Source organism: Rhinolophus sinicus, chromosome 8 (assembly GCF_057876585.1).
Source record: "Rhinolophus sinicus isolate RSI-liver-muscle chromosome 8, RSI-T2T, whole genome shotgun sequence".
NCBI lineage: Eukaryota > Metazoa > Chordata > Mammalia > Chiroptera > Rhinolophidae > Rhinolophus > Rhinolophus sinicus.
The window spans coordinates 72809909-72836709 of record NC_142508.1 but is presented as its reverse complement, the minus strand read 5'-3'; the positions used below and the strand labels follow the sequence as shown (position 1 = coordinate 72836709).

Genomic DNA, 26801 nt, shown 5'->3' with positions numbered 1-26801 from the left:
AGAGCTGGCTGGGCCCGTCAGGTTGCTGTGCAGTCACCTTGTTTCTTTCATTAAGAATCTTCCTCTCCTGCCACCTGCCTGCTTGGAGGCCTGGACTCTGTTTCTAGCCAACAATGATGGGGTCCAGTCTCCCTGCCTCCTTCCTCCCCAAAGTAGGCTCTGTTTAAATATGTACATGAAAATAGATAAAATTCAAAGAGAAGTAAGGCTATGGGCCAGTAAGCAGTGAATCAAAATAGTGCTCCCGGCTCGCACATGAGTCTTCTCACTAAGAATGTACTCAGGCCGATACGTGGCCATGTCTCTCTGCCAGGCTGATTGACAGACACTGTCACTTGGCCTCCGTCCTACGGTTTCACAGATCGAATATCCACCTTTCTGATGGGAGTCACAAAATCTCCCTTCCCGTCTCCACAGGCTTTGAATCCTCCCAAATTACCTCCTCTGTCTTTCCCTCAAAACACATGTCTAAAATCCACTGTCCATGCTGGTACTTCTCAAACTATCAGATTGAACATACGGAAACTGCAATGTGCATTGAATCATCTGGGGGTCTTGTTAACATGCGGAATCGGGTTCAGCGGGTCTGGGATGAGGCCTGGGATTTGTCTATGCTGCTGTACCACACTTAGCAGGACTGTAGACTGGGGAGTGGATCTCAACCCTGACTGCACATTAGAATCACCCAGGGAGCTTTTTAATGTACCTTTAAAAATATATTTAGAGGAGCGGCCAGTTAGCTCAGTTGGTTAGAGCGCTGTGCTCTTAACAACAAGGTTGCCAGTTCGATCTCCACATAGACCAGTGTGAGCTGCGCCCTCCACAACTAGATTGAAACAACTACTTGACTTGGAGCTGATGGGTCCTGGAAAAACACACTTAAAATAAATAAAAGTTGAAAACATATATATTTAGGAAGCTCCCCAGGCAAAACTAATGTGCAGCCAGGGTTAGAGACCCACGGCCTCCAGGGAGTGAGTGTGTTGCCTCTTGGAGAGGCTAGGCAAGCCTTTGCACCCACATGCACTCCCCATTTTGTCTTGAGGTTTCTGGTGACGCTCCCTTCACAGATGAGGACACCGAAACCCAGAGGTTGTTCTCAGTTTGCCCAAAGGCGCACAGCTAATAAGTTGTAGCACTAGGAATCGAACCTGGGTCTTTGTGACTTTTTCCCCCATTTTTTTGCAGCTTTACTGAGATATAATTGACATACAGCAAGCACTCTATAAGTTTAAGGTGTGTGGCATAATGATGTGACTTACATATACTGCGAAATGATTACCCCAGGAAATTTAGTTAACATCCACCGTCTCATATAGAAACAAGAAAGCGGGAAAGAATGTTTTTGACCTTGAGATGAGAAGTCTTAGGACCTACTCTCTTATCAACTGTCAAATTTTGAGACTCATAATCCCACAGTTGTAGCCCCAGTTTCCTCATCTGTACAGTGAGGGGATGAGCAAAATTAGACAAGGCACAAGGACCTACTTCCTCCAGCTGCAGAGACGACCTTACGGTTAAGGTCTGCTCCCTCAGGGACGGTTGTGAATCCGCTGTCGCCTGCCTTTCATGGTTATAGTTCTGGAGCTCCACCATGCATGATCTCCTCTAGACCCATAGCCACAATGCCAGCAACAATCGTCCCCCATTTCACAAATGAGAAAACTGCAGCCCAGTGAGGAACAAGACTTGCCCAAGGTCACACAGTGAGTATCAGTGGAGCTCAGATTCCGACCCTGGAGCAAGAAGGAAAGGAGGATGTTGGGGGGGTCCCAGCTGGGGATCCGTGGATCTATGTGTTCCTCAGAGAGCAGAGCCCTGGGAAAGATGAAAGGGCTGTGTGCCCTCCTGGCCCTGCTTCTGCCCCAGCCCTACCCCTGCATGGCCACAACCAACAACCAGGCCTGAGTGTGGTGGCCCCAGCCGGAGCTGGACACGCCCTTCAGACACAGCTGGAGCTCCCTGGAAAAGACCTTACAGTGGCTGGTTTGGGTTGGGCTGTTGCTCTTCCGGGGACAGCTGGTCTTCCTCCCACCCGGCCAGACACCTCATGAAGCACCCCATGTGTCTCTCAGGCCCCAGAGCTGATGTCCGCCTTCACCTTTAGTCTTTGGAAGCCACACTTTTTTGTTCATCCCACACAAGCCACTGCCCTGCCTGGCTGCCCAGAAATCAACCTTTGCCCTGAGGAGGAGGCGACAAAAGAGGCTTCCCTAGAGAACAAGGGCCAACTGGGGTCCCCGCTTGAGTCACCTAGGTTAGAAGCATCCATCTCCTGGGCCAGGGCCTTAGTCCTCACCCTCACACACCAATCTCCAGTACAAGGTTGGGGTTGATGGAGGGGTTGAGGGTGGGGCCTGGGCATCCTGACCCTGGAAGGAGGCATCCTTCTGTTGGAGTAACTGAAACCCTAGAACTTAAAAATGGCAATAACAACACACTAGCCCTGGTGTCTAGCCATGCCTGGTGCCATGCTAGCCACATTAGGGTCTCATTGAATTCCCACAATCATCCGTGAAGCAGGTATGAAATCTATCCTTCCATCTTACAAAGGAGGAAACTGAGGCCCAGAGGAATGAGTGATTTCACCCAGGCAGTAATTGGAGTGGCTGGGGGTCAAACCCAGGGCCCAGACTCTATGTCTGAGGTTTGATACTGGAGTCAGCCACGCCCACCTCTAACAGTGAAGTCCTTAAGGGGATATCTCCATATCAACCCCCCCCCCCCACAGATGGTGTTTTCCAAAATGGCCACCACAGTATTCCCCATTCCACCTGCTCTTTCTACAATGTGACAGTTAACACTCTTCTCACAGAGAGGCAGGGTCTCTGGAGTGGAGACTACAGCAGAAGTGACGTTATGTGACTTGCAAAGCTAGGTCCTTTAGAATATAATGCTTCCACCTCATTCTCTTGGGATGCTCACTCTGGGAACCCAGCTGCCATGCTACATGGATGCCCAGGCCACATGGGACGGTCACGGGTAGGTGTTCCAGCTGAGGTCCCAGCTGACAGCCAGCACCGATTCCAGACATATGTGTGAGAAAGCTTTCTAGATAACTCCAGCCTCTGTCATGGTCTGATGCAACTATTCGAGAAATCCTGAGCAAGAACTGCCCTAGCTGAGCCCAGCTGGCCCCCAGAACTATGAGACATAAAAGGTGTGGGGTGATGTGTGTTCTATAACTGAATCACCCTCCATCCTCTCCTCCCTTACACAACGCTGAGGCCAGCCAGGGCCTGGTACACAGAAGGTGCTCCTTCAAGTGTCTTAAATTTACAAGCACACTGAAGTGTATAGGCAGCCCTGGTTATTCTGATCTGTTTGTCCCGACAGCCTGGACTGTGCAAATAAACCCCCAGATGGCAGGCGCTTCTCTCTCTCTCTCTCTCTCTCTCTCTCTCTCTCTCTCTCTCTCTCTCTCTCTCTCTCTCTCTCTCTCTCATGTATATAGGCCTATTTAGGGAAATTCAGGCCTCCCGCTTGTGCAGAGAGGTCTTTCCCAGGGTGAGGAAAGACATTTTGCAGTAGCAGCCTTATGTCATGTGTGGATTGAGGGCAGAATGTAGAATCAACTGATGGAACCCTTAACCTTAATCACCTGTGAACTCTGGGCTCTTCTGATCCCTGACTTTTTTTTTTTAGGACAGCTTTATTGAGGTGTAATTCACATATAACGTTCTCCCCTTTAAAGTATACAAGTCAGTGGTTTTGAGAATATCTACAGTTTTGTACAGCCATCACTACAATAATTGTAGAATATTTTTAATCACCCCCCTCTCCAAAGAAACCCCATACCGATGGCAATCACTCCCCATTCTCTCCTCCAGCTCCAAGCAACCACTAATCTGCTTTCGGTCTCTATGGATTTGACTAGTCTGGACATTTTACATAAATGGAATCATACAATACATGGTCTTTTGTGACTGGCTTCTTTCCCTTAGCGTGATGTCTTAAAAGTTCATCCATATTGTATGCACAGCAGACCTTTCTATGGCTGAATAATATGCCATTGTATGGATAGACTACATTTTGTTTATCCATTCATTTATTGATGAACATTCGGGTCATTTTCACTTTGGGGCTATCCTGAATCATGCTGCAATGAACATTCCTGCACAAGTTTTTGTGTGGACATGTTTCTATTTCCCTTGGGTAGATACCTATGAGTGAACCCTGGCCTTTGTATTCTGTACCCTTGGCCAGCGATCTTCTTCCCCTGGGCAGGTCCAACTACCTCATCCTCAGGTCTCCTAGAAGAAGCTTCACTGACCACACTGGCTGAGTTGGGTCTTGGTGCCACCCTGCCTCCAACCTTTGCACTTTTTATCCCGTAATATCATTGCCTGGGTCCTGGTCTTGCCCCAGGGGGAGGTGAGCAAGTTGAGGGGAGGGACTCCTGCTCTGGAGCAAATAGAGGAGAGGGATTCTGCACACACACACACACCCCCCCACACACACACATCAATCAGGCACCACTTCCTGAAGGAAGTGGGGCTGGAGCTGGGTCTAAAAAAACGCCATAGATTGATTGGCTTGCCCCACAGCTCGGCTGCGAACTTTGAGGGCTTTGGGTGGAAGAAAGATATAGAGAGTTTGGAGAAAGGAAGGATGGATGGGAGACAGTAGGGCAGAGAACAAAGCTCAGAGCCCTGGGGTTTTTTGGTGGCCACCCCTCTAAGGCTGCAAAATGCCTATGACTCAGATGTGGAGGGAGGTTGCCGGCTGCAGTGTGAATCTCCCAGTTAACCCTCACCTGCCTGCAATGGAAATCCCACAACCCAAGCGCTGTGCCTTAACTCTCAGAGTCCCCCAGGGCCAAAGGCTGTGGATATCGCCTTGAGATCTTCAAGACAACTCCGTCCCCCACAATCTGGTTAAATGAGGCTCGGTTGTCTGAAGCACTGAATTTGCGGGGGACACATAAATACCTGTGAGTGGTCTGCAGCAAGAGCGCCCAGCGATAGACCCATTTCTTAACAATTGGTGCCTCTCCTAGGGAAAAGACCTTTGCAAAAGGAGGAGTTTCAGCTCCAGGGCCTTAAGGACGCGCCTAATTGCCCTCTCGCTGACTAGCCCCAGGCACTGTTCAAATTGTCTTTATCTTATCGTCTTTGTCAGTGAAATATGTGTAATTTTCCCAGCCTCTGGTGACAAGAAAATGCCGAGCTCTTGCACTATCGGGAGAGGGAGAGAGAGAGAGGAGAGAGAGAAGAGAGAGAGAGAGAGAGAGAGAGAGAGAGAGAGAGAGAGAGAGAGAGAGAGAGAGAGAGAACGAGAGAACGAGAACACTGCCGTCCTAGTGTTGTCCAATACGGCCCAGAACCAAGACCTGTAGTGCATCCCCGAGGGCGCAGCGCTGAGCCGGTCAGCCCTTGGAGTCGAGGCCGCGGGCGGCGCCCTGGGGCCCCAGAGGCCCTGGCGGAGCCTACCCCACGGTTCCCGCGTCGGTGGCCCTGAGCGCACCGTGCTAGGAACTCGGAGGTGCCTGCGGCTCCGGCGAAGCCAGCCTGGGGAGGGTGCGAACCAGCGGCGTTCCGATCGGAAGAGTCCCAGCCTGGCACGATCGGACCCTTGGAATCTGGCCTCGAACGTTCGGACCCTAGCATTTCGGTCTCGAACATTCGGGCGCCCCAGGCGCTGAAAGCCGGGAGTGCCAGGGCGCGCCAGTCGCGGGCTAGGAGCCGCGGGCAGCAGGCGGGACAGCGCCCCCGCCCCGCCCGTTAGGAGCGCTCGCCCCTCCAGGAAGCGCGGCCTTGCCTTCTCACTTCCCTCCCCACACCCGCGCCCCCCCTCGCCCGGGGGGAGGAGCCCGAGCCGCCGCCACCGCCCGCCGCCTGGCCCGGGAGGAGGACTGGACCCTGAGAGGCTGGGAGCGCACGCGAGCTGGCCATGGCCGCGCGGGCAGCGCCCTGAGCCCGTCCCGCGCCCGCGGGCCCGGCCGAGCAGGGGAGAGCCCGGGAATGCCCCGGCGGCCCCGAGCGCGGGTAGTGGCAGCCACGCCGTGAGGGCGGCGGCACCCCCGGGACCCGCGGTGAGTGGGGCCCGGGCAGGCCCGGGGCGGGAGAGGTACCCTGGCGCGAATGCTCAAGTTCGGCCTTGGGGCTCGGCTTCTGGGGGTTTGGAAGAAAACTGGGTTCCGCCTCGGGGGACTGTGGCACCCCAAGCCCCCGCCACCCGCGCACACCCAGACTCCGGCGTTTGGGTGACTCAGCTCGACCCTGCCACTCGGGGGCGCTGAGGCTTCACCCGGACTGCGGAGGGTAGGTAGCGGGCAGGGTGCGGGAGGTAGGTAGCGCCCCCGGGAATCTGAATCCAGCTGTTTTAGGAACCTTCCTACCTTCCTGAGGAGCCTGCGGGCGTCCGGAAGGTGGAGTCCCCGCCACGATCGCAGCTGCTGAAGACTTGAGGTCGGGCTGGCTCCTGACAGGCGTGGGCCCCTCTCCTCGTCCCCATACCCAGCTCTCCCCCCAACCCCCAACCCCCACCCCCACCTCAGGGAACTGCCCCGGAAGCGGGGACGAAGAGAAGGAGTAGAGCTGGGCAGCTTCCCAGAAGTCAGAGTGTGTTTGCAAACTAGTTTTTTTCACCAAAGCTGTCTGGCACCTGTGTGTTTGGGGGTGGGGGGCATTGAGAGAGAGAGGAAAAGGCTTTTCCTTCCTGCCCCCCTTCCTTCGCAGCGCTGCTTCTCTGAAAATGTAGGGGTCTTACTCTCCCCTCTCTTCCCATACCATCCTCCAGACTCCCTTCCCCACCTCCGAGTTCCACAAGCCCTCCTGTGGGGAAGGAACTGCTTCACAGGGGGCGGTGATTTGCTCAGGGTCACCAGTGGTAGTGGAACCCGGGGCTCTGGTAGCCAGTTGGGGGCTCGTCTTGCTGCCTGTGACCCCCACCCCTGTTCTGTACTGGGGGGAGTGACAAGCGCAAGAGATCCGGGAGAATCATCTGAGTGGCCCTTTGTTTTGTCTGCACTTAGTTTTTCCTCACCTAGGGGTGTGGGCTGTTACCAAGGGGTGTGTGTGGCTTTTTCTGATCCTTGGGGCACCCACAGCTTCAGTAATTGGGGGGAGTAGCCTAGTTGTAACCTTGGGGTCCTGCAGCCTGTCTGTGGCCCGCCCCATAGGGAGCTTTGGGAGACCTTGGTCTGAACACCCAGCCAGCAGTGCCAGGCCCTGCCTTCCCCACTGAGACCCTGCCTCTGAGCTGTGGTCCTCATCTGTAAAATGGGTCTGTGCTCCTGGAGACTAGGAGCAAACAGAAAGGAGAGGTTTTATTGCAATCCCTCTGGCACCAAGCCTAGTGACCCAGTGAGTGCTGGCACTGCCCCAAGCAGGCAGGCGACATAGCTGGCCAGCATGGGAGGGGGTCACCCAGGTAAGTTTCTTCATGGAAAGAACCTGGAGCTAAGAATGTGGGCACATGGGTTTTTCTGACCCTCTGCCACTTCCTGTCTGTGTGCCTGTCACCCCTTGGGCTTCGGGGTTTTTCCATCCATAAAATGAAGCAAAGTATGACACAATCCAGTTTACAGAGCTGCTGGGAGGCTGGAACCAGGGGACCGGGGGGACACGTGTTCTGCAAAGTGGGATGCACTTCATGAGCAGCAAGTAAGGTGTCTCTGGTGGTGTTTCAAGAGACCTCACTTCCAGAGACCATGAGAATGAAAAACTCAAGGACTTAAGAAGAGGGACAGGAGAGAACCGCAGTTTCTGTATCCGTAAAGTAGTGAGAACAATACTCTATACCTCTATAATCTTTTAGGGTACTTGTGTATTTCTTTAAAGGTACGTGGTTGTGAGAATTAAATTAGATGACAAAGGGTTCCTGTGCCAGCACTGTGACTGGTCCATGATAAGTGCTCAGTACCCACGACAAATCAGTGTCATTGTTCATGGGAAGATTATTACCCCTGATGTGGGTAACTGCATTCAGGATTCTGCTGGCATTTTTCTCAGGCCAGCCTGCTTTTCCCTCTCAGGCCTCCTCCTTGGAGAGATGAACCTCAGAATCCAAATGTTCGACTTCCGGGCTTTTCCAGGGGCAGGGTCCTGAGCAGAGAGGAGAACACCACGGGGAATGGTAGCTCAGTGGGTGTTCCCATTTCCCCTCCTTCGGCTGGCCTCCCAGGGCTCTAAGGAGTGACAGAAAACACCAGTATTCTTTTAAGAATTCCCCCACCTTTGTCTGAGCAGGGAGAGTTGTTGCCAGGTAAGGCCCCCTACTGAGAAGCCCCCCCCCCCCCCAGTCTGCCTGATAGGGGTCTCCCTCCGGCTCCCTTCCGTTCATCCTTACAGGGGATGCTGAGTCAGGGGCAATCACTTCAGGAGTCCAGCCCCTCTGCTTTGTAGAATACGGCCTCAGAAAGGGGGTGGGATTCCCTCCCCTCCTGCCCAGCCCCCTGCAGGACATCGTGGGCTCCTTGAGAGCTGGGAGTCTCGGTCACTGGGATCTTGGCAGCTTGGTCAAGATCTTGGTCACTGGGAGCTGCGGCAGAAGACAACAATTTTATCCCACCTGCACTGTCCAAAAGGCAATACGGGATCCTGAGGGGAGGCTTCCTGAGGCCCCACCATTCCTGAGGACTAAGCAGGGGGTCCGAGGCGCTTTCTGGCTCCCAGCCCAATGTCCCCTCCCCTCACTGGGCCACCCAGCCTCTACTCCATCAAGTGCACTGTGCTGTTCGTTCCTGGAGCATGTTTGCACTAGGCCTGTCCATACTTCTTCCTCCAGGGTCTGAGATGACACGAGCCACTAATTCCTCACTCACTAGCAAATCCTCTTAATTTTTCTCGAGACATTATAGCTCTACAGCCATTTATTCCTTGACATGTCAGCTGATTATCTGTCCTCCCCAAAGAGTGTCATCTCCATGAGCCGGTGAGGACAGTGTCCCTCATGTTCACGACTCTTGCCCTGCACTTAGACAGGCGCTAGTAAATGTCAGGTCGATGACTGACTCGCTCCTCATTGTTGTCTCCTGTCAAATGGGTCTGTGAGGTTGGGTGATGGAGTCATGATCTTGCCTTTTGGGGTCTTTGGAGGGATCCCTGTCTCCCCATGCTGAGTGCTGGAGGGCCATTAGAGGGCAGTGGACTCGCTGATGGAGGAGGGCTAAGTGCTGACCCGGGGGACCAGGAAAAGTGTGTGGCTGGGAGAAGGTGGGATCACCTGGCACTGAAGGACTGGAGGCTGGGGGAGGCGGAGGTGGTGGCTGCCGCCCTGGGTGCGGCATTGCCTGTTGTCATCATGTGCCTACCCAGGGAATAGAGGTGTCCTGGGGAGAATCACCCATTCCCAGTGTGACCAAGTCTCTTAACTCCTCCAACCTCAGTTTCTGCATCTAGAAAATGGAGATCTTTAGACCAGGAGCTCTCCCCACTGCTTTCTTCAGGGGGTTCTTAAGGCAGCTCTGAAAGGGCATGTACACTGAAGAGGGCTGTGCACAGATGCTGTGATTCCTCTTCCACCTGTGGCTTTGGGACCCCGTCTTCCAGGAAGGCTTCCGTCATCTTGCAGCCATCACTCTGTCACTCAACAAATGTTAATTGAGCAGCTTCTCTGGGCCAGGCTGTGCTGATGCTGGGGGTACAACTGTGGAGCTCCAAGTGGAGTGGGGGGACAGAGAGAGCAAATGAGAAAAGAGGCAGGAAAACTTCAGAGAGTGGAAAATGCCATAAAGAGAATGAAGCGGGTCGAAGTGATTGTGATGGGGGGCAGTGCGGTGGGGGTCAGGGAGGATTCCCGAGGAGGAGGCAGAGACATTCAAGCTAAGATGTTCATTTACGGCATTGGTAGCTCCTTCGTGGCTGTGTCTCAGCCCGCCTAGTGCCCAGCGTGTGCTTAGCAGATATTTTTGAATGAGTGACGGAGGGAGGAAACAGCACATGCTAAGGCCCTCGGGTGGGAACATGATTAGCCTATTCCAGGACCCGATTCTCCCCAGGACTCAGCTCTGTCTCCTTTGGGGGCTCTTGTGTCTCATCAGGAACTGGGGGCATCTGGTCTGCCCACTGTCCCATCCCATGACACAGGAGAAAGTGTGCTCAGCTTCCAGCAGATGATGCTGTCCAACTCCCCCCTCCTGTAGGGCCCCAACAATGTTTCTAAGTCACACCCCTGTGGCCCCCTGGGAGGGGAGCCATGTGCTGGGTAAGAGCACAGTAGATGTGGGAAGCCAAGCTGCCTGGTGTCAAACTCCGGCTTGCCATGGACAAGCTGAGTGAATACACTGTTGGGCAATGTATTCATTTCCCTGGGCTACTGTAACAAAATACCACAAGCCGGATGGTTTAAAACAATAGAAATGTAGTCTCTCACAGTCCTGGAGGCTGGAAGCCCAAATTCACGGTGTTGGCAGAGCCACGTGCCCTCTAAAGACTCTAGGGAAACGTGCTTCCTTGCCCCTTTGAGCTTTTGGCAGCTGTAGGCATCCCTCACCTTGTGGCAGCGACACTCCAATCCCTGCCTTCTCGTGGCTGTCTTTCTCTTCTGTGTCTTCATACGTCCTCTCATAAGGACCTCAGTCATGTGGGATGAAGGGCCCACCGACTCCAGGACGACCTCATCTTAATTAATTACATCTGCACTCACTCTGTTTCCAAACAGGATCACATTCTGAGGTACTGGGAGTTAGGACTTCAACATATCTTGGAGGTAGACACAATTCCACCTCTAACAAGCAGGTTACATAACATCTCTGTGCCTCAGTTCTCTGACCTGTAAAATGGGGGGATAGTGTAGGACCCATGTCCTGGGTTGCAGGGAGGCCCAGATGGAATGACCTGAACCTCAGGGTGGGCGGGGTACATAGGAAGCACTCTGGGTGCTGAGACCAGGAGCTGAAGAGCAGATGGTGCTGTCCTTGGTCAGAAGGACTTGCCAAAGGGGGCCTGAGTTCCTGGGTGTGGGCTTCTTGCCTGGGGTGCTGAGGCTTAAAGAGGCCCCTCCCCACTGTCTGGATGAGAGTGGCAGGTGGGTGCCTTTTCAGTGTGGCAGGGTATGGAGTGGGCAGCATCAAAGCCACCAAACTGCCGGAAGCAAAAGGCCGGGAGAGCCCCAAGTGCAGGGGGATGTGAGCAGAGGCTGCCCGGCCACTGTCAGAACCCACAAGGGGATTCAGGTACAAGGTGAGTCCAGATGGCTTTCAGGCCCTATCAGCCCAGAAATTCTGGGTGGGAGCTTGGGGCAGGGAGCCCAGAGCAGCCCAGGAAAGACTAAGGGACGTTTGTAGACTCCCCGAGGCTGGAAGGAACCCAAGCCCTTGACAGGTAGGGAAATGGGCAGAGAAAGGGAAAGGGACCTGCAGGAGTTCGCACAGAGAGCTGGGAGCCCATCTCCTCGTCCTCCCCATGGTAGTCCCCTGGGTGGGCGTGGGCACCACGGGGTATGGCCCCAGGGCTGTGCTCCAGTCCCCGAGGCTGAATGAAGCCAGGTTGGAACACCTTTGGCCAGTGGTCACTGTCACCATGCCTCCATCCTCCATTAACGTGGTCCACCCGATGAGCCTGGCCAGACCTATCCCAAGGTCCCCAAAGTACTTTCTGCCTCTCAGAGCACATCCCGGCCCATCCCCATCGTGCTTCCTGGGAGGCAGCGGGGCAAGGCATTACCAGCCCCTTTGCGGATGAAAGAGCTGAGGCTAGAAGGGAGGAGGCAGTGGCAGAAGCAGTACTGAATCCAGTGCCTGGTCTCCCTTGGGGGTAGGGTGGAGGCCACCTCTCAGCCTGTTGGGCAGATAGCCTGGGGACACCCCAGTCCAAACCCTTCTGAACAGGGCTGAGCTGAACCAGGTACCTGGGGGGGCCTGAGGGAGCCACCTCCCTCAGGAGCAGAACTTAGTGACTAGGTGGGGGCTATAGAGAAGAGCCCCCCTCCGTAGTGGTCTGGTAGAAGCTCAGGGCATCAGGACCAACCCCTGCTGCAGCCTCCTCTCAGTGCTGTCTGCATCTATATTTATCCCCATAATGGTCTGGCTGCCTGTCGGGAGTGCAGTGTCTTCCGAGCACAGCAGCCAGTGCCTTAGCTAAGGTAGATAAGTGATTTGTGTTGAGATGCCGCCTCCCACCTTGACAAGAACACCAGCCTGTTCTCTGGGGGCTGTGTGGCGCCTGGCAAGAGCCAGTGCAGCAGTGGGTGTGCAAGGAGGGCCCCAGGGAGTATGAGCAGCTTGGGCTAGACCCCTCTGTGCCCCACAGAGAACCAGGGCTGTGGGGTGATGAGGCGATGAGGGCATGGCTGGGGTTCATGTGTGGCTGAAAGGTGGGACCAGATAACCATTAAAGCCTTTTAGCTCCAGAGATTCCAAGAACCCATGATTCCAAAATTCCAGAATCCCCAAATCCTAGAATTCTGTGAATTGGTCGTCCTGAGCTTCTACAGTTCCAAGATAACTCAGATCCTTTCCCTTCACCTTCTCACCCCTCCTCACTTTCCGCAAACGTTTGTCGAGCTCCGGTTCTATGCCTCTCTGTGCTGGGAACAACAGATGTGAAAATAAGATTTGGTCCCATCTTTAGGCTCAACTAAAGGTGACATTTCCTAAGCCAGCAGTGATAGTATAGTGACAATGTAAATGTGTCCCCCTCAAGGGCCAGGAGCTCGGGAGGGGCTTTGTAGAGGAGTCCCAGAGTTGTTTTTAACATTTTATTGAAGTATAACATACAACATAGAGCGGACTTCCCACGTGTACAACTCAATGATTGTTCACAAACCAAAAGCATATGTTAGTAGCACCCAGGTAGAGAAACAGAAACGTGCCCCATGGCACGTCTTCTATGAGCTGGAGTTTGCTGTGATGCTTAGTTTCATGTGTCAGCTTGGCTGGGTGATGGTGACCAGTCGTTTGGTTAAACACCAGTCTGATATAGCGTGTAGTGTTTGGATAAGATTAACATTTAAACAGCAGGCTTTTATTAAAGCAGATTATCCTCCATTATGTGGATGGGCCTCATCCAGTCAGTTGAAGGCCTTAAAAGCAAAGACGAGGGGCGGCTGGATGCCTCAGTTGGTTAGAGCGCGAGCTCTTAGCAGCAGGGCTGCTGTTTTGATTCCCACATGGGCCAGTGAGCTGCGCCCTCCACAACTAGATTGAAGACAACCAGCTGCTGCTGAGCTCCTGGAGGGTCAGCTGGATGGCACAGTTGGTTAGAGCCTGAGCTCTTGGCAACAAGGTTGCTGGTTCAATTCCCGCATGGGATGGTGGGCTGCGCCCCCTGCAACTAAGATTGAAAAGCGTGACTGGACTTGGAGCTGAGCTGCACCCTCTACAACTAGATTGAAGGACAACGACTTGGAGCTGATGGGCCCTGGAGGGGCGTGTTGTTCCCTAATATTCCCCAATAAAAATTTGAAAATTTTTTAAAAAAAGCAAAGACTAAAATTTCTCCAAGAAGGAATTTGACCCCCAAGATTGCAATACAGAAACCTTGCCTAGTTCTGGCTGCTTGACCTGCCGTGCGGATTTCAGAATCAAACTGCAATATCAACTGTCACCCGAATTTCTAGCCTTCCCTCTTGCCCTATAGATTTCAAGCTTTCCAGACACCACAATCCCAGGAGCCAATTCCTTAAAAAAAAATCTCTCTGTAGAAGATAGATAGATAGATAGATAGATAGATAGATAGATAGATAGATAGATAGATAGACAGACAGACAGACAGACAGACAGATATCCAATTGGTTCTGTTTCTTCTGGAGAATCCTAATTAATACAGTTGCCATTTGCCTTCCTGGATCTTCTCATCTGGGAAATGGGGTGAAGGAGCCAACGTAGATCTGGGTACGTTCAAGACATGTTGCAACGCTGCAGTTTGAGTAAACGCAGCCATCAGCACCAGTAGGGACCTGGCTTCTTGTTAGCTGAGGGTTCCGGTTAACAGAGTGTTACCATCTAGGCCAGAGTTACAAACTCAGAGCTCTGTGGATTTGTGTGGACTTGAGCCCACCGCGGAACCACCAGGGGGCTTATTCAAACACAGGCTGGTAAGTGCCACTCTAGCGACTCTGAGTAGGCCTGGTGGGGGCTCAGGATGCTGCATTTCTAACAAGATCCCAGGAGAGGCTGAGGCCACCCATCTGGAAACCACACTTGAAGCGGTGAGAGCCTAGGGCTGAGCCTCTGCAGTCAGTGGTTAGACCCCACTGAGCAGGCGGGAGAGGACCCGGAGGCCCTGAGGGTCCCGGAGACCCCGCCCCAGAGTGTAGCACCTTAGATGGCATTTGGGTGAGCCACCTGAGCCCGTGATTCCCTCCCTGGCCCACCCTCTATCACCTTGGTCTCCTTTGGGATCCCTGTGCTGTCTGCCAGCAGAGAAGGGGAGTCTAGAGCCATATTTCTCCACCAGTTTTAACTCCTTGCCCCCTTTACTTAAACCATGAACTTCACACGTCTCCCAACGTTTTGATCTGCTCTCCTTGCCCCATCCATCAAGAATCGCTGATAATAGCACAGGCTACATAGCGTCTTTCTAGGCGCTTTGCCTCACGTAATCCTCATAATGCTGCCCCCCACCCCCCCACACCCCAAAGCACTCTTACGGTTCCCATGGTACAGAGGGGACCTTTGTCTGAGGTCACACAGCAGGTAAGCAGAGCAGGGGATTCAGACCCCTGCAGCCTGAGTCCAGAGTCTGCGCTCTTAACCGCAAGGCACCGACAGAGACTTGGGAAAGCAGTACTTCCTGCAGTTGCTGCTAAAAACAGAATGTTGTTTTCATTTTTCCAAATACTAAGTCGAACATGCTTTTTCAGATGGCACATGATGCCCCCAGTTCTGATAGGTCGTCCCACTTGTCCCAGTAGTCTCCACCAGTTGAGAATCTGTGGAGTGGGGGCCACCTTGACCCTGCCCTTCACCTTCCCGCCTCTCTCTTCTCTGTCTGAGTCTCCAGGCCCCCCCCCCCCCCCGCAGCCATCTCCCCGGCCCCTCACTGTCTGTCTTCCTGTGCCTGCCTGTCCATGGCTCCCCATCACTGCCCACCTTTGAGGAGGGGGCCCTCCCAGCCGCCTCAGCACCTCTTCCCCACAGTAGGCCCTCTGACTGGGTGGGATGCACAACCTGGTTCCTGGGTCCTGAGCCGTGGGGGCCAATGGTGGGCAGGAAAGTTGGAATCGGGTAGCTCTGGTTCTTGGCCCCAGCACCATCCTTCCCTGGCTTAGAAAAACCATTGCCCCTTCTGGGGCCTCAGTTTCCACCCTGTGAAGTGGGACATGAGCCCTTCGTGCTGGCCTTTTGGAGGAGTCATGAGGGTCCAGGGTTGGAGAAACAGCTTTGTGATTTCTCTGGGGCTGCAGACTAAAGAGCTTGCCTGGTGGGTTCCCACCCTCCCTCATTCACTTAGCACATATGTATTTAGCACTCACTATGTGCTAGGAACACAGTGGTGATCCCTGCCTCATGGAACTTGCATTCTAGGGGGGCAGACAGACAATACACTAAGTAAAAATGAATGAACATCGCAATGGTATGTGAAGGACACAGCATGGGGCTGAGAATGAGATTACGTTAACTGGAGTGACCATCGAAGGCCTCTGAGGAGATGACAGTAAGCTGACAACTAAACCTGTCGCGAAGAAAAGCATTTCTGGCAGAGGGAATAACAAGTGCAAAGGCCCCGAGGCAGGGCAGAGGTTAACATGTTAGGGGAAGAGACGGAGGCCAGTGTAACTGGAATGGAGGGAGCGAGGGAAAGGTGGCATGAGGTGCGATCAGGTCAGGTGGGGCTCTGTTGGCCTGGGGAGGATTTGGGGTTTTGTGTGACCTGGAAAGGGAAGCCGCTGGAAGATTTTTCATGGAGAGCTGTGGTACCATCTGATTTGCATGTTGAAAGATTCCCTCTGGCTCCAGGATGGAGAAGAGAGAGTTGGGCTGGTGTTGCTTCAGTGAGCTCTGTCATGGGCCCGAGCATAGCTAGCCACAAGGTAAGGGGAGCCTGGCCAGCGCAAGACTGGAAGTGGGAGGTGAGGACGATGCAGCTTAGAGTTGGAAGCAGCAGCAGCAGTGGGATATGGGGGGTGACGAAAAAAAGAGAGGTCGAAGAGGATGGGTTCCTATGTTTCTGGTTAAAACCAGAATGTTCTAGACCTGTCCTTCTGCCTAAATAGAGAGATGTCTTATAAGCTGGGGCCAGTGGGCCCTGTGGAGGCTAAAGCCTCTGTGTCTCGCTGTTCATTTTAGGGCACTCAGTAATGTTTGTTGAATGAATGAATGGGAATCCTGAAGTCCCGCCTTCTCTTTGCCTCAGTTAACCCATCTGTAAAAGGGACTACTAATTTTGTATCCCTGCCTTCCAGCTCCTTCCCTGGGGGTCTGATTACCCCAGAAGGCCTGTGCCCATCTGGGCCAGGAGTCGGCACCATCTGAGAGAAGGCCCTGGCTCGCCATGCCCCCTCTCCATCCTGAAACCTCAAATTACCTGTGGGGCGGGTTCTGCACGAAGGAGCATTTTTTCATCTCTCCCTGCGCATGGCAGGCCCAACCCTCCCTTAATGACACCTTGCCCGCCTGCCCTCTTGCTGGAGTAGGAGGGGAGGGGGCCTGGCCCAGTCTGAGCTGTGGTTTCTTTTTCCATTGCATCAGGCCTCAGGGTCTGGCCCAGCTGTCCGCTGCTGGGCTGGTACAGAGGGGCTCACTCTGACCCAGGCTGCCCCATTTCCGGACATCATGTGCTCCCCATTTCGGGGATCCAGAGGCTTCCAGCTGGAGGGTGAGTTGGGGATGAAGGACCTGCCCCAGGCTGGGGAAGGAATACGCCTTCCCCGTCCACCCATCGATCACTCTGTCCGGGGCCTGCAAGCTGATCCAGGAGTTGCAGCGGGTTCTCAGGAGCCTAGCCCAGCCCGACCCTGCCCTGGGACTTGGGCCTCCTGGCCACACCCTCAGCCAGGCCCAAGCCGCTGAGGGGTAGGAGGACAGTGCAGTAACACAGGCCAGTAATGAGGGGGAGGGCCAGGGGCAGGGAGAAGTGGCCCCAGAGTGTTCGTATGCACGTGTGCCTTTGTGTATGTTAGTCTGGGGACATGTGTACATGTGTATATGTGACCAGACGTGTGTACGTTCGCAAAGAAGTGCATGAAGCTAAGTGTGTGGACCTGACCCCCCTCAGGATGGAAGCAGAGCTGAATGACTTGGCAGCAAGGGCCTGGTGGTCCAGGCGACATCTAGCATGTTAGGAAGGAGGCCTGTGAGGTGGCGAGAAGGTGGCTGAGCTGGAATCCACTCCATCGGTGGTGACAGGAGATGCAGGGTGACTCTGGAGGAACTGCTGATCTTGGGCGCCCTGGGGCCCTCTGAGCCTCAGGCTCCCTTGGACCTGGCCGACTCCTGAGCTGTTCCCACCTAGGTCCTAGTTCCCCACCGTGCAGAGCCGTCACCCTGACTGGCCAGAAGGTCGCCCATTGGTTGGGGGTCTGGAGAACCAGCTCACACCCACCTCTGCTGTTTCATGGCCATGACATGTTGAGCAGGTGACTTCCACTCTCTAGGCCTCAGTTTCCTCATCTGTAAAAAGAGGGTTAATGTGCCCCCTCCCCAGCTCGGAGTGGTTGTAAGCATACACAGCTGTCCTCTCAGCCACGTGGACATCCCTGTCCCCCAGCCTCCCAGCTGGGTCAAGGATTTCGAGGGTCATTGCACCCCTCCCCCACTTGGCATGGCCACCCAGCTGTACTCAGCGAGAGTGAATGCAGTGCTCAAGCCCCTCCATGGAAACTAATTTTTACATGACAAGAATAAATCCTGCAGGCAAATTGCAGTGCTGTCCTGACGCTCTGGGCTCGTGTGATTATAATGAGGTTCTAGGGACAGACGGTAGAGGGAGGGGGCCAAGCACAGGCTTTGTCACTGTCCAGATCCCCTCCTTGCCAGACATGCCCAGAAGCTCTGTGTCTGGAGGGGAGAAGGGCCTCTGGCGCCAGCCCCACACTCAGGCCTCCTGCAGACTGGGGCCTGCGGCTGCCCCTGCCCCGAGAGAGGCTGGCACTGGCACGCAGGGAGTGGCTGGTGGCCTGGGTCAGAAGGTGGGGAGCAGGCCCAGCACTGCCTCTGTGGCTTGGTCCTTCCCATGTGGATGACAGCCACCTCCTCGCCAGCCTCCCTGCTGCCTCTGTTTAACCTGACAACCTCTTCTCCCCACAGGGGCCAGAGTGAGCTTTTGAAAACAGAAATCAGATGATGTCACCTGTGTGCTTAAAACCCTCCAAGACTTCCATCACTCTCAGAATAAAGCCCCATCTCCCTATAGAGCCTCCAGCCTCTGGGACCTGGCTATTGTCCCCGCTCTCTCAGCAGACGAGCGTGAAGGCTGAGGCTGGACAATCATCTTACTGCAGGATCCCAGCCCTGGCACAGTTCTCGGGAGCTAGAAGATGCTCCATAAACACTCTAGAGTGAATGAATGAGCCTCTATACGTCTCTGGAAAATTACGTTAGTATCTGCCCCACGAGACCGAATAAGGAGTAGAGACCTTGTGCAGGTGACATCAGGGCTCGTAAGCTCAGCAAGTTGAATTCAGGTTCCCAGAGAGAATGCCCACCTCTCACCTTCCTCCTCTGGGGCAGTGCAGGGCCAATGACCACTCAACAGTGAGGGGACGAGATATCAATTAGTCAGCCTGCCCTCTGTCAGTAAGTGTGTGGGGCCAGCCTGTCCCCACTGTGACGGGGCCTGTGTTTACTGCACATGCACCAGTGGAAATAAGATCTGACCACAGGAGTCTCGTAAGACGGTCATGATGTCTCAGCTGAGGACACTAAGGCAAAGAAAGCCAGAGGGCTTGTCCGTGGGACCCAGAGCTCCCCTCCGCTGCTGGAGGTGGGTTTCTCCACACTTGCTCCAAATGGACACATACCTTGCACTTGGAGGAAAACAGAACTGCCAGTGATTAGCCTTGACAGTGGAAGAGGTACATAAAGCCTAGCGAATGGAATTTGGGGAAGTCATGTACAAGTGAAAAGGTAAACTGTGTGCTGAGGCTGAGGACCAACTCAGCCAGGCTCTGAGTGATGGAGGGTTCATTTGTTCACTGACTTATACACTCATGCTTTTTTCATTCGGAAATAAACTCTGTGTGTCCTTTGCCCCAGTCACAGTGCTTAGGCCAGGGATACAGGATGAAGATGACGATGAACAAGGTGAAGGTTTGGATAAGGTACCAGAAGCAAGCTTCCTAGGGCCAAAGCAATGAGGGAAACCTGAGCAATTGCAAGCTCCCCTGCAGCCACAAGATGCCAACATTTTAATTGCTCAGGAGAAGAAGCCTAGGTTTTTGTGGCAAAATGAGTGTCTGGGATGCCCCTGTCTACTGTGATTTGTTGCTGATCTGACAGGGGCAACTTGGACCTGTGTGTATCTCACAGGTAAAGCTTGACCAAAGTAGAGAGTGACGAAAGACAAACACATCCACCAGAGTCTTCTTTTGCCTGCATTCTCCTTTCTCCAGTCTTTTGCCCATGTTATCCCCCGCCCCCCCACACACACACCTTTCCTTCCACATCTACCCACATATTGAAGGTCAGGGGGTGATACCTTCCCACAGTAGAATGGTGTGACAGATGTCTGTCCCCTCTCTGACCCCCACTCTTGTCCCCTCAGACTGCCAGGAACTGCTGCCACCACCGCCACCGCCAACCCCCATGGCCTACATACCAAGTGGGGGTGCCCCAGCATCGGGGGTGGCCCCCATGGGCTCCCAGTATTGCGTGTGCAAGGTGGAGCTGTCAGTGAGTGGCCAGAACCTGCTGGACCGGGACGTTACCTCCAAGTCTGACCCCTTCTGTGTCCTCTTTACAGAAAACGATGGCAGGTGGAGCGAGGTGAGGCCCTTCCATGTGCATCTGTGGTGGGTGGGGGACGGCTAGGTGGCGGGGTAGGGGCTCCCACTGGATCCTGGGGCCTCCACTCAGGCCTGTGGAGGTAACTGGAGTGTGCGCTAGGGACTACTTCGAAAATTGTTACTCTTAAAATTAAATTTTATTTAATTATTACTTAAAATAATTATATTTGTGTTTAAATTATAATTATAATTCATAGCTTTATAGTTATGTAATTTTATATTTATTGTTTTATTTCATAATATTTTAAACTGTTATATAGTTAAAACCTTAGAGTTTTACAAAATGCTTGCTTCCACTTTTAAATAGTTCTTCCCACTTATTCCTAAATGAACACAGTCAGTGAGGAGGAAACAGAGAAATGGAGAACCCAGGCTTTGGTCTCGGGGATGGACCAAGGCCCAGCTCTGTCACTGCTTGCTGTGTGGCCTTGGGCAAAGGGGTGGCCTTCTCTGAGCCTATCTCCTCATCTGTGAAATGAGGATTTTGTTTTTTCCCTGCCTACCTTGGGGAACCCAGAGCTGGCGATGTTGATGGGACCACAACCAAGGGCTTCTGACCTGGAAAACTTTGGCCTGAGAACTGGGGAGAGATGCAACTTAAGGAAGGAGATCAAGAAATCCAAGTTGTTAAGACTTTTAAGCTTTAAAAATGGATTTGTTCCTATTCCAAAAGGGGCCTATATTCATTGTAGGACATTTAGAAAAGCCAGATAAACCTAAAGAAGAAAATCAGAATGGTTGGGAAACCCGCCTGTCAGGGAGAACCACTATTAACAGTTTGGTATCCAGACTTCCAGATAGTGTTATATGTGTGTAAATTTTCCAAAATATGTATCTTTTTGTCATAGTTATTAACTGGGCCACAGTGTACACCCCACTAATGGTTTCCAAAGACTTTCCACACATGTTGGCTCCTTATGATGCCAAGGGAATGGTGCTGAGATTGTTGACCCATTTTACAGAAGGGAAACTGGGGCCCAGAGTGGGTAAGGACTTTTCTGTGTCACCCAGTGCATTGGTGATGCAGCCAGAAGTGGGAGATGGGACATAAGGTCAGCTGAGGACTCTTGCGGGGAGCTCCAGGCCTTAGGCAAGAATGTCTGGAGTATTCCGGTCCCCTCGGCCAGGTCTCGGTAACCCCGCCTGCCCCTTGGAATGGTGTCCTCCCCCACTGCACCCCACCCCTACTCATAACATTCCCCCACCCTCCCTGACCATCTCTCCCACCTAGGCAGGCCACCCTGGCTAAAAATAGCCCAGGGGCAAGACCTCTCCCTGCTGCTCCAGCTCTTGGAAAAGGACTGGGTGGGAGGAAAAATCAACACAGACTGGGCCCCAGAATAGAGCATCACTCAGACGCTGAGGTTTGGAGCCTGTGTGGAGAGGCTGGGAGGCGGGGCTCCTGTCCCAGCCCCACCACTGACCCACAGGGCAAGGTCCTGTCCTTACCCAGGCCTCCATTTCCACAGTAGGTGGAGGTTTGGGGCTGCACAATTCCAGTTTTGACATTCCAGGATTCAATACAGACACAAACATCTGCCCTTGAGGGATTGGGAAGCCCCCAACCCTACTTCCCACTAAGGACCCTGCCTTCTGTCTGTTTCCTCTCTCAGCTTCCATGTAAAATGTGGTTTGAAAAAAGGGTTCTCCCAAAATAAAAAGGAAGAAAAACATGGTCAAATCCCTTCATTTTGTAGAAATGGAAACTGAGGCCCAGATGGGAAAAGGGACTTGCCCTTTGTCACTTACCTAGGCAGGGACAGGGCCCAAGCTCTTATCCTGGCACCTGGATATGGAGCCAGGGCAAAGAATTAAGAGTGTGGGTGCTTGTGTCAGACCTGGGTTCAAGTCTTGGCCCTGCCCCTCTAGCTGTGCCACCTTGGGTAAGTCACTTAACCTGTTTGTGTTTCAGTGTGAACTGAGAGTAATGATTGCTGCAGCCATCCAGGTAACTGGCCAAGTGCCTAGCACAAAGTGGGTGTTCATCGAGTTAGCAGAATGACTTCTGGCAGCTCTAGAAGGGTTGAACCAGCACCTGACTCTGCCTCTCATTTCCCTGCCCCTCTGCCAGTACGACAGGACGGAAACAGCAGTCAACAACCTCAACCCCGCATTCTCCAAGAAGTTTGTCCTCGACTACCACTTTGAGGAGGTGCAGAAGCTCAAGTTCGCCCTGTTCGACCAGGACAAGTCCAGTACACAGCTCGACGAGCATGATTTCCTGGGCCAATTCTCCTGCAGCCTGGGCATGGTGAGCCGGGCCCCTCCAGGTGGACGAGGGCACGGCAGTCCCCAATTCCCGGCCATCACCTGTCTCCTGAGGAGAGGGCAGTCCCTTGGAGAGAATCTCTCCTGACACCCGCTTTCCCAGGCCCCATTTTCCTGGCTGGCTCCCGAGGAGACGTCACAAATTCAGATAGCCTTTCGAGCCAGCAGGTGTAAAAAGGGGGAAGTCACCTAGTGGGCTTATGGCCAGGCTGAGGAACTTGTATTGGAAGACAGTGTTGCCACACAGGAATGGGGGCCCCACATGGCCAGAGCTTCTGACTGTTAGTTGTAATCGTGTGATTTTGGCTTCCTGAGGTGGGAGCATCCAACCAGCAACCAAAATACCCTTGGTACTGGCTCAGTGTGTGACCTTGGGCAAGTTCCTTTGCCTCTGTGGGCCACAGCTCCCCGTCCAGCTCAGTCCTTGCCGAGCTTATGGAGGCTGGGAGGTTGCAGGGCTCGGAACCCCTGACACAGGTTCCAATCATCCTTTATGGTGATGTGCCCTTGGGCAAGCCCCACCCCCTTCTGGGCCTCAGTTTCCCCATATTTCACTTGGGGATAATGATGACTGCCTAGCCTCTGGGGATGGTGAGGGAATAAAATGAAAAATGTTTTGAGAGGTCCAAATGGAGACTGCAATGCCCTAGGCCTCCCCAGAGATGATGAATGAAAACAGCGAGGGTCCAGCAGTTGTGCAAGAAGTGGCTGCACCCATTACGGTCCCTGCTGGGCCGTGTGTCTATACCCTCAAAGGGTAGCTGAGGAGAGAGTTTAAGCCTGAGTGGGCAGAGGCTGGGAACGGACAATGGAGGGGAAACCTATGCAGTGCCTGACACCAGCGAAGCCCAGCCACCTGTAGCCTGGAGGGAGAGGCAGTGCAGGAAGTGTGTCATCAGAGCCTGTGGAGAGCTGTGGCCTTGGTGCGCAGGCTTCTGGACTGCAGCTGAGGCTGCTGACAAGCAACCATGCTTCTGCCCAACCACAGTCCAGCCTTTCTCCCCTCCTGCTCTCCTGGCTCCTGCTGGCACCCCTGACTGTCTGAATCCCACAAGCCGGAGGACAGGGGGCCCGGGTGCTACAGTGCACAGCGGCCCAGAGCAGTGGAGAAGGCCAGGGACGGGGCTGGAGAGAAAGCCCAGCAAAGGGGGAAGGGGAACATGCTCAGATCAGCACAAAGAAACACTGGCATTTTCCCTCAAGAAACTGCGAACCAGGGTGGCCCAGGAAGTGTGGGAATGGGGTGTATGCAGAGATGCTGGGACTTTACAGTGTGGTCCACTTTTCCTTTCTACGTTGTATTGATCACTGAATCCTGTGTGAATGTATTTCCTATGCAAACCAATGGAAATACATAGAAAGACTCATGGTTTGAGCCTCTCCATCAGAGGAAGGTGGGGTCTGTGGATGGCTTTGGGGAAGGCAGTTAGGGGGCGAAACTCCCTAGAGTAGTCTCTAGAATGTGAGCCTTTCAAGAGCTTTTTCCTGGGGGCAGGGATTCTATCCCAGCTGTGGGACTTCAGGCGAGTGTTTTAACCTCTCTGGACCTCAGCCTCCTCTGTGGCCCAGGGGTTTAGCAATGGCTGCTGTCTGCCTCCCATGATGAGAATCACGCAGGGGGAGGTTTATCCAGCACCTGGCATAGAGCAGTGAGCTGTGAGTGGTGGCTGTTGAGCCTTTTTCCTTCTCTCCAACCCTCACGGAGCTCCTCTCTCTCCACTCTTCCCCAGATCGTCTCCAGCAAAAAGATCACACGGCCTCTGCTGCTGATGAATGACAAGCCTGCGGGGAAGGGCTTGATTACGGTACCAGCGCCCCCCTCCGCACCCCTCCTGCCTCTGCTCGCTGCCCTCCACCATCAATGGGCCGCTTCCCTGGCAGATAACCACCAGCTTTGTTTGGAGTAAAAAGGCCCGACTTACAACTTAGCAACAGGTCTCTTAGCAACGGGCTCCTGGCTCCGCATATGATGCCTTGGGGGCCTGCCACGCTGAGGGTGGGGGCCAGGGGCAGGGACGCAACTATACTCATACCCGGAGGCCGCTAGAGCCCTCCCAGCATCCCCTCCTCGCACCTGGCCCCTGCCTGTCCTCCCTCGAGTGCCTTGCCCTTCGGAGCTCGGCTTGTGTCTGCAGCGCGCAGTGATTCTGCGATGCCAATGATTCCTTTGATGCGCAAGCCCTTTGCGTGGATGCGCTCCTTGGTCCTCCCAGACTCGCGGAAGACGGAGAAACCCCGTTTCACAGATCAGGGAATTGAAGCCCAGAGAGGAATGCCCTGGGGCCGTTCAGCTAGTGAGATTCTCTCCTGGATTGTACCCCTTCAGGGCCTGGGTGATTCCGGGAACTGGCTGGAGGGAGGAGGGCTGAACCTATGTGTGTTCACACGGAGTCACTCCCCTGCTCTGGAACCTCCGTAGCTCCTAATGGCCTGTGGCGCCTTGGGCTCGAGGCTGTGAGGGTCCTGGCAGTCCCCACCTTGCTTTCATGTATTAGCTGTGTTTTACCCGCTTCGTGTATATGCCCTGGGTTTAAGGCAAACTGAATTCTTAGCATTCCCTGCACATACCCTCGGTCTTTATTCACTGTTCCTACAATCTGGAACGTCCTCTCCCAACCTCCCCACATCTCTTCGGGTTCAAAACCTCTCCATCATCTGGACTTCACAAGCGAGATCCTCTCCACCTGGAAGCCAACCCAGGCGGACGCACCGAGCCTAGTATGCCATTCCCACTAGCATTTCTACCAGTCCCACTCTAGGCCTCAGTTCCTTCCTCTGTGAAATGGGTACAAAAATAGGACCCACCCTACAGGGTTGTTGAGCAAGTCTCAGCTGGAAGAGAGGAAGGGGAGATGGGCATCCAGCCTGGCCTCTGTCAGTGATTCTGGAGGGTTGAATTGCATATTCAGTGAGGCCATCCTAGAGGTGTGAGGGGAGGGGAAGCCCCAGATAGGAGAGGACCCAGGCTTTCCCTGACACTGTGAGGAAAAGAAAGAGAGAGGCCCTGAGAGGGCAGATGGCTGGGCCAGAGGGCTGTGACTGATGGGGAAGGCATGGAGGACAGATGACAGGGAGCTGATGAGACAGCAGAGAGACCTCAGATGGCTCCCATCCTTGCTCTAGGTCTCAGTTTCCCTAGCTGCACAATGAAGTTGCTGGAATTCCTGATATCTTGGTGTTTTGAGCTGGCTGTGCTCTGGGTCTGCAGTAAAGGTGTGAGGGGTCCTGTCAGGGTGCTCCTGGGCCCAGAACCTCTCCCCACGGCTAAAGACCACCCCTCATGCCTCTGCTTGATCTCCACTTACCATTCAATGGCTCCCTCTCATGAGCCACATGAGATCACTTCCTGATTCCTCGTATCCAGATGGGTTACCTCATTTTTCAGAAGATAGAAACTGAGGTTTGGGGTAGACAAGAGATTTGGCCAAGATTGCCTGGCACTCCCCGCCTCCCCTCCTTTCCCTCTGCTAGCCCTGGAGAATTGACTCCTGGGGCACCCTATGCCCACTGTGCCTGGCAGGAGGCTGGGGGAGTCTCAGGAGCAGGTCCTGACCCCTCAAATCCCTCTGGCCTCACAGATTGCTGCCCAGGAGCTGTCAGACAACCGCGTCATCACACTGAGTCTGGCGGGCAGGAAGCTGGACAAGAAGGTGAGGCGGGCAAACGAGGGAGTTCTCCTTTGGGGAGCAGTATCCCTCCCCCAGGCTTGCATAGCTCAGCCCTTCAGCTTCTGGCCACCACTGTCATCACCTCTGCCCCCCCCCCCCAAGGGACAAGCCCGTAGCACAGGGCTTTATTGGTCACCTCAAATTAAGACCCCTTCACCAATGAGGTAGTGAGTTTCCCTTCATGTAGAGGCATTCAACACATGGCTCCTTGTCAAGACGCACTTCTTGGGACTACCTATCTCATTTTGTGTAAATGCTTATAGTAACCTCCGGGGCCCCACCTGATGTTTCTACAGCCCCCAAACCCCCTGACCTCATGCCTTCCAATCTCCCCACCTTCATTATGCTTCAGCCAAATCAGCCTCCTTGTCCCAGGATTTTACCAGGCACCCTCCTGCCTCAGGACCTTTGCACTTGCTGTTCCTCTGCCGGCAATGTTCTTTTCCCTGAATGTTCTCACAGTGGCCCTTTCACCTCCATCAAGCCTTTATGTCACCTTCTCAGCAAGGCCTTCCCTGAAATTGTAGTGGTCTCTAATATCCCAGCTCTCCTGCTTTACTTGTCTTCTTAACATTAATTACTACCTAACACGTTATTTACTCTTTTACGGTCTCTCTTCCTTGAGTATAGCCTCTTTAGAGTGACACTTTCTTTTTTTAAATTTAAATAAATGGATTTTTAAAGGACATCCTGCCCCTTCTATAATGTGCTGGGAGAGTCGCCATCCTGCTGGGGGCCTCCCCTGACCTGGGAACAATCACCCTCTTGAAGCCCTGTCTGGTCTAAGATGCTGCTGTTGTAGCTCCTGTAGGTTCCAGACCTCAGGGTCTCGAGCACAAGCTGTGGTAGCCTTAGGATGGGGCGGTTTCTCCTGGGGGGGAGGGGCAGTTAGTCCCAAGGGGCTGTAGCTGCTCTGGGCCTCTTGCTGAGCCCCTTGCTGAGCCCCGTAGAGGCTGACGGTAGGGCCAGGCTGGCTCTGCCCACAGCTCCCACCCTTGACACCAGGTTGGGGGTGGCAGCTGGGCCACACCTCCT

At 53.8% G+C, this 26801-nt stretch overlaps 1 protein-coding gene across 2 annotated transcripts in view; it reads left to right on the top strand.

Annotated features, from left to right (window-relative positions):
• Positions 1-5835: 5835 nt before the first annotated feature.
• The window catches only part of CPNE2 (copine 2), a 44873-nt gene continuing 23907 nt past the window's right edge, over positions 5836-26801 (top strand). Inside the window, exons 1-5 of one of the 2 annotated variants that reach the window (XM_019754189.3) lie at positions 5836-6034; positions 19590-19810; positions 21902-22081; positions 23829-23903; positions 25677-25748. In XM_019754189.3, the coding sequence (XP_019609748.2) occupies positions 19631-19810; positions 21902-22081; positions 23829-23903; positions 25677-25748 (507 nt within the window). In that variant the 5' untranslated portion in view covers positions 5836-6034; positions 19590-19630. The remainder of the gene's footprint in view (positions 6035-19589; positions 19811-21901; positions 22082-23828; positions 23904-25676; positions 25749-26801) is intronic. The other variant, XM_088800343.1, reaches the window with a different exon arrangement.